General features: G+C 35.7%; 1 protein-coding gene across 12 annotated transcripts in view; it reads right to left on the bottom strand.

The window, feature by feature from the left end:
- LOC107630791 (kinesin-like protein KIN-14J) overlaps positions 1 to 6,801 on the bottom strand; it is a 12,723-nt gene extending 5,922 nt beyond the window's left edge. For 9 of the 12 annotated variants that reach the window (XM_021119169.1, XM_021119171.1, XM_021119172.1 and 6 more), the window contains exons 1-21: positions 6,330 to 6,801; positions 5,712 to 5,854; positions 5,447 to 5,601; positions 5,156 to 5,257; positions 4,764 to 4,959; positions 4,521 to 4,645; positions 4,276 to 4,359; positions 4,086 to 4,169; positions 3,896 to 3,988; positions 3,780 to 3,809; positions 3,074 to 3,427; positions 2,906 to 2,987; positions 2,730 to 2,825; positions 2,454 to 2,633; positions 2,245 to 2,351; positions 1,979 to 2,157; positions 1,565 to 1,729; positions 1,213 to 1,466; positions 909 to 1,072; positions 247 to 800; positions 24 to 130 (exon numbers count right to left, since the gene is read on the bottom strand). In XM_021119169.1, the coding sequence (XP_020974828.1) occupies positions 24 to 130; positions 247 to 800; positions 909 to 1,072; positions 1,213 to 1,466; positions 1,565 to 1,729; positions 1,979 to 2,157; positions 2,245 to 2,351; positions 2,454 to 2,633; positions 2,730 to 2,825; positions 2,906 to 2,987; positions 3,074 to 3,427; positions 3,780 to 3,809; positions 3,896 to 3,988; positions 4,086 to 4,169; positions 4,276 to 4,359; positions 4,521 to 4,645; positions 4,764 to 4,959; positions 5,156 to 5,257; positions 5,447 to 5,601; positions 5,712 to 5,799 (3,199 nt within the window). In that variant the 5' untranslated portion in view covers positions 5,800 to 5,854; positions 6,330 to 6,801. Of the gene's footprint in view, positions 1 to 23; positions 131 to 242; positions 801 to 908; positions 1,073 to 1,212; positions 1,467 to 1,564; positions 1,730 to 1,978; positions 2,158 to 2,244; positions 2,352 to 2,453; positions 2,634 to 2,729; positions 2,826 to 2,905; positions 2,988 to 3,073; positions 3,428 to 3,779; positions 3,810 to 3,895; positions 3,989 to 4,085; positions 4,170 to 4,275; positions 4,360 to 4,520; positions 4,646 to 4,763; positions 4,960 to 5,155; positions 5,258 to 5,446; positions 5,602 to 5,711; positions 5,899 to 6,329 lie in introns of those variants that run through there. The other 3 variants (XM_016334031.2, XM_021119178.1, XM_021119177.1) reach the window with 3 other exon arrangements.

Genomic DNA, 7,433 nt, shown 5'->3' with positions numbered 1-7,433 from the left:
GAGAGCAAGCTGGATACACATACTTGAATTTGACACTGAGTGGGTTCTGTTCAATGATAGCCTAGAAGGTTTCGTTGGTAGTTTCGATGCAACTTGCGGGGCTTTGGGAATTTTGGATGGCATGATAGGCCTGCATGCAATTCAATGCAAATCGATATCAAGTTTATGGCTCAGCAATGACTCACGTTCCACACAATGAAAGTACATAGTTACTACAATAGTGTTGAACACAGAGAGAGCACTCACTTTCCCGTGCTCTGAGGTGGAAGGTCGTCCACTGTTGTGTTCTTTGCTGGTGTGGTTTCAGCTGCCTTCTCGACTTCAGGGAAAAGAGTGTACTCAACAATACTGCTGATTGAATCGGTTTCTGTACCCATTGAAAGACCGCCATCAGATATGTCACTTAATCGCTCTTCTGAATCTGCATCTCCAAATCCTAAGAGGTCAATGTCCTCATTGAAATTTTGATGATTATCTTCTCTGGCTAATTTCATTTGTAGGGAACTGGACTTGTGCCTGAAATCATCCAACGATCGAGGAGAACCAGCTTCTGATTGCCTGTCACTATACTCAGAGCAATTGTCAGCATCAGAAGTTGCTTTGTCACGGGCTCCAATGCTCCTTGTTCCTGAGTGTCTCAAGCTATGCCGAGGAGTCCCCATTGAGTGTCTTCTCGGAGATGATGGGACATGCCTAGGTGAGATCGTACCAAGCTTTGCACCATTGTTATTAACCTTGACCGACTGCAACCGCTCAATTTCTTCATCCTTCCTTGTAATTGCATCCTTGAGAGACGACAACTACAAGAAAAGTAGAAATCAGTGTGCAATTGTAGATGATATTGCAAAATCAGTTTAAGCCAACTGGTTTCAACATATATGTTAAATGCAATTAAGACTGGATATAACCTGTTCCATAAGTTCTCTCACATCCTTGCCCTCTTTGTTGCTACGAGCAGCGCCTAACTCCACACCAGAAACCCTCTCAGCAAACTTCAAGGTACTTATAGTTTCAGAATATGAAGCGACATCAGGATTAAGTTGTACAAACATAAGGGTTTTTGCTTGACCACCTAGAAAATACAAGTTCGAAAGTTACCATAATAAGATATGATTACAACATGCCCCAAAAGAAAAAAACAAACAAACAAAACAAAACAAAATAAAACCAAGAGAACAAATATAACTTGATATTAATGATGGCAAAAATTACCTAATGAACTCTGAAGAAGTTGAGTCAGTTTACTATTTCTATATGGCACGTGTGAACTCTTCTGTGCTAGAGCAAATATCACATCTCCAAGTGCTGAAAGTGATTTGTTTATATGTTGTGCCTCCTTAAGCCTATCTCCTGTTGCTTCAGAACGATCCACTCTTTCACTTCCAGCAAGATCTACCAGATGTAGACACCCACGCAAGAGAGTGTTGGTCTTCAAATCCGTTCCCCGAACATGAATGGAGAGAACACTGGCACATAATTATAATAACAAAATGAGTACCGAATCTTCACAATTCGACAAATGACATTAAGAGGAGAAAAATATTCTGCAAGCTTTGAATACAACCTATGTGATCTACTACTCCTTTCATTTAAGGCTGTGGCACTTGTAGCCCGATTCGTCATCCCGATATTCATCAACTCAAGGACATCTGTCATTGAATTTACAGAGTGCATACTTGCATCAGGAACAGCCAACCCATTTGGTTGGGTTGTATTCCAAATCCCAAGTGTGTGCAAGTCAAGGAAACAGTATTTTATTTGCTTGAAAACAAGAATGAAAGGAAATGTATGCTAAACGATACTATAAATTTATATGTCAAATTTTTTATACATATCTATATGCAGTAAATAGTTGTACATCAATACATAAATGAAAAAGCATGCATGCATGTTTAAGGATAGATAGGAGATGCTTAGCTTATAATAAAAGGCAGCCCAAAGCATCTGTGTATATTTATTAGAATTAGAAAAAGGATATCTCTTTTGAGGGCCATTGGTTGATAGTAAATCACGAACTTGTTCATTATAAATCTCAACCATTTGAACACCAATTTCATACATGATAGAGTTCCTTCTGCTATGGGAGATATGGAAAAGATCGTGTAGCGCCCGATAGTTGACTCCCCAATCCGATTTTGACGATAAGGAAGGTCCACTCTAGAAGAAGGGGGTGAAAACCTAAATTAAACTTTTGAAACACAATGCAGTTAAAATGTAAATAATGCCCAACATATTAAATACTACCATTGTATATGTTTTTCCAGCACCAGTTTGACCATATGCAAATATACAAACATTGTAACCATCAAGAACAGAACGAATTAATGGTTGAGTATCCCTGAAAACTTCTTCTGCAGAAATAATAATAAGAGGTGCAAGTCAAAAGTTACTACCAATTTGGTAAAATATAAAACTAATAACAAACATAAAATTCAAAAGAATGAATGTTGTACCTTGACTTGCAGCTTGACCAAAAACCTTGTTAAATTTAAAAAGCTTGCGACTATCTTTTCCTTGTTTGAGAGGATTACTGACAATTAGTTCTCCATCCTCACCCGCAAACTCAATGGTTGAATGATTTTGATTTTGTCCCGGAAGAAAGGGTCTAATTCGGCAATATACCCTAATATTTCCTATTCATCAATGATTTAAACAACAAAAAGAACAGGTCAGGTCAGAATCAAGCAAAGACACAATAATAGTGTGTCTAAGCACTACAAAATACACACCTTTCAAATCTTGAACTTCATTATACAATTTTCTATTTTCAGCAAGAACTACGTGGTAATTTTCAGCAGCATCAGCTAGACCTTTGAGTTTGGTTCCTATATATGAGCACATCTTGTAAGTATATGACACATCATAAAACAATATAAAGTACTTGAAGAGATACAGTATATATTACCAAAGTACTTGAAATCCTCTAAGTAGCTTCTTTTTGTTTTTAACACTTCATTTTTGACAGACTTCATTGCAGCTCTCAATTCCTATAAAGCACCAAATAATATAAATATAGCACAAGTAAAAAGAAAATGGAAATAAAAAATGATGCAACATAAACAACAAAGCAAACCTGAAAAGCTCTAGATTGGCAATCGACAAAACTTAGGTAAGTACGCTCCTTATTCTTCCAATTCACAGATCTGGATTCTGAAAATGCCTCCAATTCCTTCACTTGCTTCCTTGCATCAGCAAGAAGACTTTCAAGTTCGGATATTCTTTTCAAGTACTCAACTTTAGATTCAGTAGCTTGTGATTCTAGCTGCAAAACATGTTCTTCATGTGTTCTTTTGATCATTTCCAGTTCTTGCTTCAGTGTAGAAACTTCAATTTCATTACGAACTTTTTCTTTCTTTAATCGAGAAAAATCCTGTTCTTCAAGTTTCTTCTTCTCCTCAAATTTACTTTGTTCAAGCTGCAAAGAAACCTGATGAAACAACTGACTGAAGTTAGTAGCCAAACAGAACTAGAGTTGGAAGCTGGAAAACATGTTTTGTAATTTTAAATGCTAAAGCATTTCAATATTAATCAAATCATCATTTACTTTTCAAAATTATTAAAGGTAGTCCTTTTGCAATTATAGGAACTTTATTATATATAAAGGTAACAATGCTGCATAGTTTCAAACAAATCTACATAAAAACTAGCTTTGTGTACAATAAGCAACATGAGCTGATAGTCCAATCAATTTGAGCTACTTAATCATGCTGAAAATAACAACTTCAAGTTTTAACTTCTAACAAAAATGAGGATCTATATTGCAACAGATAGGTTTGCACCTTCAATTGCTGAACCCAACTTGCAACCACCTGTATAAAATAGAGACAACTTTGAAATTAAACTGAGATAAAAATAGAGTAAGCCACACTCCCAGCTCAATCAACAAAGAAACTACCTCGTTCTCTTCAGTGGTCCCAGCTGCAAGAGTTTCAAGTGCATTTATTCTTGATTGGTACTTCTCCTCATGAGCCTTGAAAATATTGTTTTGCTTCATATATGCAACATAATAAAACAGTCATTCTTCAAGGAAAAATGAAAAACTTGAATTCTCTAGGAGGGCAATGAACATATAAAGTTAATTTTACATTTTTTATGCTTTGTGCTTGATGTGAAACACGCAACTCAATGACTTGCAGAATTTTCTTCAACAGACAACCTGCACGTTGAGCCTAGAAACATGCAAATAAACTCAACAACTGTTTATCAACAAAACCAATTTGGCAAGAACAGGGTAGCATTGACATGAATTATTTATTGCAGAAGTATTTAACTCACTTGGGGTACATCTCCATTCTTCCTTTCAAAGATATCACTGAGGATCGCATTCCCTATGTTAAAGAGCGATCGAGTTGATACACACTGCAGATATACATTTCACTTATTTATCAGGTTCATATATGAGCAAACTACAAGAGCAATAGTGCATAACACATATTGAAGAATTCCCTAGTGGTAACTGGTAAGCACAAAAAGAAAATAGAAAATTTGATAGAGACAAGTATATTATCTTATTGACTCACATCCAAATTGTTTGATTTTAATAATTCCATAAGTTTAGCATCTGAAAGATCTAAGGGCAGTCCTTGCTTCAACTGGAACAGTTCATTAGACTTCAATCCATTTTGGTCTTTGGCAGCAATTCCCCCTGGACAAAGAGATGTAATAAGAAAACATCATTGATATAAGGTAATTGCTGCAGAAAGAATATTAAAATCTTCAATAAATCTATTTAGAGCAGAGCATAATTTAATTGATTGTAATACCATAAACAAAAGAACCATCGATAGCATGTCGGAATTTCAAAGTATCCTTGAGACAACTATCATTTTCCTCAAGGGATGTTTGATCTGACTGGCCCCACCTCTTCCTAGAAAAACTCTGGATATTTTCCCGAGCAGCATTGAAAGCAAATTGAGTTTTCAATGTCTCAAGAGATTGTAAGACAGGCACCATGGATCCCTGCGTGAATTCTCAAACGACGTCAAAATTAAATAACTACAGGAGAAATTTCAGTTTTGTCTATGGACAGTGCCACCAAATTTCTCCCTCATAGCAACTATAATATAAATAAAAAAATAAAAGAAAGAAGAAGGATAAGGAAAGGCCATAACTCAGCATGTTCTCAAATAGCATTTCAGAAAGGAACTTCTTATACCTGCTCCAGGTCTGACAATTCAAATCCAGACAATCCCAATTCATCCAAAGACATTAGAAACTTTTTAATGCGGCCCACTGGCTCATTCAAATATCCACGTCCCTGAAGTTAAAGATGTACTTCATTAGAGGAAAGAGAACAAAAACAAATAAAATAATAAACTCCAACTTAATGTCAGCACAATCAGAAAACAATGAAAATTATTGTAGACATACTCATCAAATAGAAACGGTTTTAACAAAAGGAAAAGCAATATATAAGTATTAACACAGCGAAAGATATTTGTATTACTTCCAATGAACCAGGAACCAGCTGGTCCAAAAGGCTGCATAATAAAGATCCATCCCTCAACCATTCTCTCAATTCCTCCTCTGAAGTTTCTGAAGGCAGATTAAGGTTAGGAAGCACGGCATTCATCCACATCACCAGAGAAGCAAGCTGGCTACCTGAAAACATAATCAAATAAAACATTGTAGAAATGGGGAAGTAGGATAACAAGCACAAACAGATAAGCATCTAAACTTAAAAAGACAGAAGCCAGTAGTAGTTCACTTACCTTCAACTGTACCTCCTAACTCTTCCCCAGAAAACCCATTTAAGCTGCCAGTTTCCCCTTTTCCTCGCCCCTCCTGCCCCAACTGCATGCTCGTTTTAGATACTCTTCCTGCCCCTTTGATTAACTGTACCTGTTTCCCTACGCTGGCACAACAGAGATGAGAGAACTTCCATAAGAAAAGTACCCCCTTGACTCAAACATATTTAGCAGCTTACGTGGACCAGAAATTAACAATGTATTAAGAAATCAAAGTAACTATATCAGAAAAAAGGTTAAATGTCTACGATATAAACAGATAAAGTCAGAAAATAGTTGTCTAACATTTAGAAAAGGGGAGACATTAGAATAATTAGGATATTTTTTCCTTAAACTAAACTACATTGAAAAATACAGTCAGATTAAAGGAGCTCGGATTGAAATAATTACTCCAGAAAATAATACAGTGAAATTTAGAGCGGCAAATGGAGAAGATCGAATTGAAAAAGAAACAGAAACAAAAATTGAAAAATGCTAAACTCGGAAACGCAGCTGCGGCATTAGCTGACGCGCATTATTAATAATTAATTCATCAATCAATCGATCAATTCCTCAAGGAACGAAAACAAGATAAAAAAATACCAAGAAAAGCAAATGCAGCAGATCGGCGCAAAGATATGTTGCAGAGGCAATGCAGGAAGAAGTTGAGGAAGTGGGAGCTACCACGCAGCGCTTTGGAGGTACGTAAAAGCCTCCCAGATCAAAATCGGAACCGTTGAAACGACAGCGTGTTGGAGCAGCAATGCAGATACCGAACCGAACAAGGCGATAACGGATGGATCCAAAATTGCGGAGTGGTTATTTTGTAGAGTTTGGTGGAAACGGTGAACGGAATTTAGTTGGCAGAGAGATTTGATTTGGATTTTGGTTTTAGTGGTGTGGGAGACTGTGTGTTGTTGTAGAAGGGGGAAAGGGTAAAAACCAAAAAGAGGTTCGGGATTGGCCCTTTCCTTTGTTAAGTTGTTTTCGTTTTCGTTTTCATTTTTGAAATGATAAAAGCGTCGCGTCGAGACCTGAAACTTTGGAATAAATTTTGCAAATAGTATATTGAATTGGATTGCAAGCAAAATAAAGTGAATTTGAATCTTTAAGTTTTAACCTTTTCTTAAGCTTGCCCCTTTTTGTTTAATTAATGAAATCGCACCTTCTTTGTTGCGATTTTGTGAATTGGCCACTGACTACTTCTCGAATGACATTCCCGCCGGCCTCCTTAAATCCGCTTTTAAAAATTAGATCGTCAGCTTTGTCTTAAGCCTCTATCCTGTATTATTATTTTATATGAACGAAAAAAATTCTACGTCCAAATAATTATCCAACCAAAGTTGTATAACCATTTTTCATATTAACTACTATCACGGTTATTTTTTTTTCCTTTTTTTTCTTTTTTTATTTAAATTTTTTTTTCTTTCCTTTTCCTTTTTCTTTTTCTTGATCGCCATTGTAATTCTTATCATAGACGCGAATTTGGAATCTCTATTTATTTATAGTATTTTTTGTGTGATTTAAATTATATTGATAAGTTTTTTGGTGTCGTCATTTTTAAGTTTCGGTATTATTATGAATTAGATTTATTGTGATTCATATTTCTATACTTATTTTGAGTTTAATTTTTTCTAGTGTCACCATTTTAAAATTTTGGTATTATTTCTTTTTAAATTTATATTCTTGTCATAAATTTGGATTTGG

This window comes from Arachis ipaensis, chromosome B03, assembly GCF_000816755.2.
Source record: "Arachis ipaensis cultivar K30076 chromosome B03, Araip1.1, whole genome shotgun sequence".
Classification (NCBI taxonomy): Eukaryota; Viridiplantae; Streptophyta; class Magnoliopsida; order Fabales; family Fabaceae; genus Arachis; species Arachis ipaensis.
This window is presented reverse-complemented; position numbering and strand designations above follow the sequence as displayed.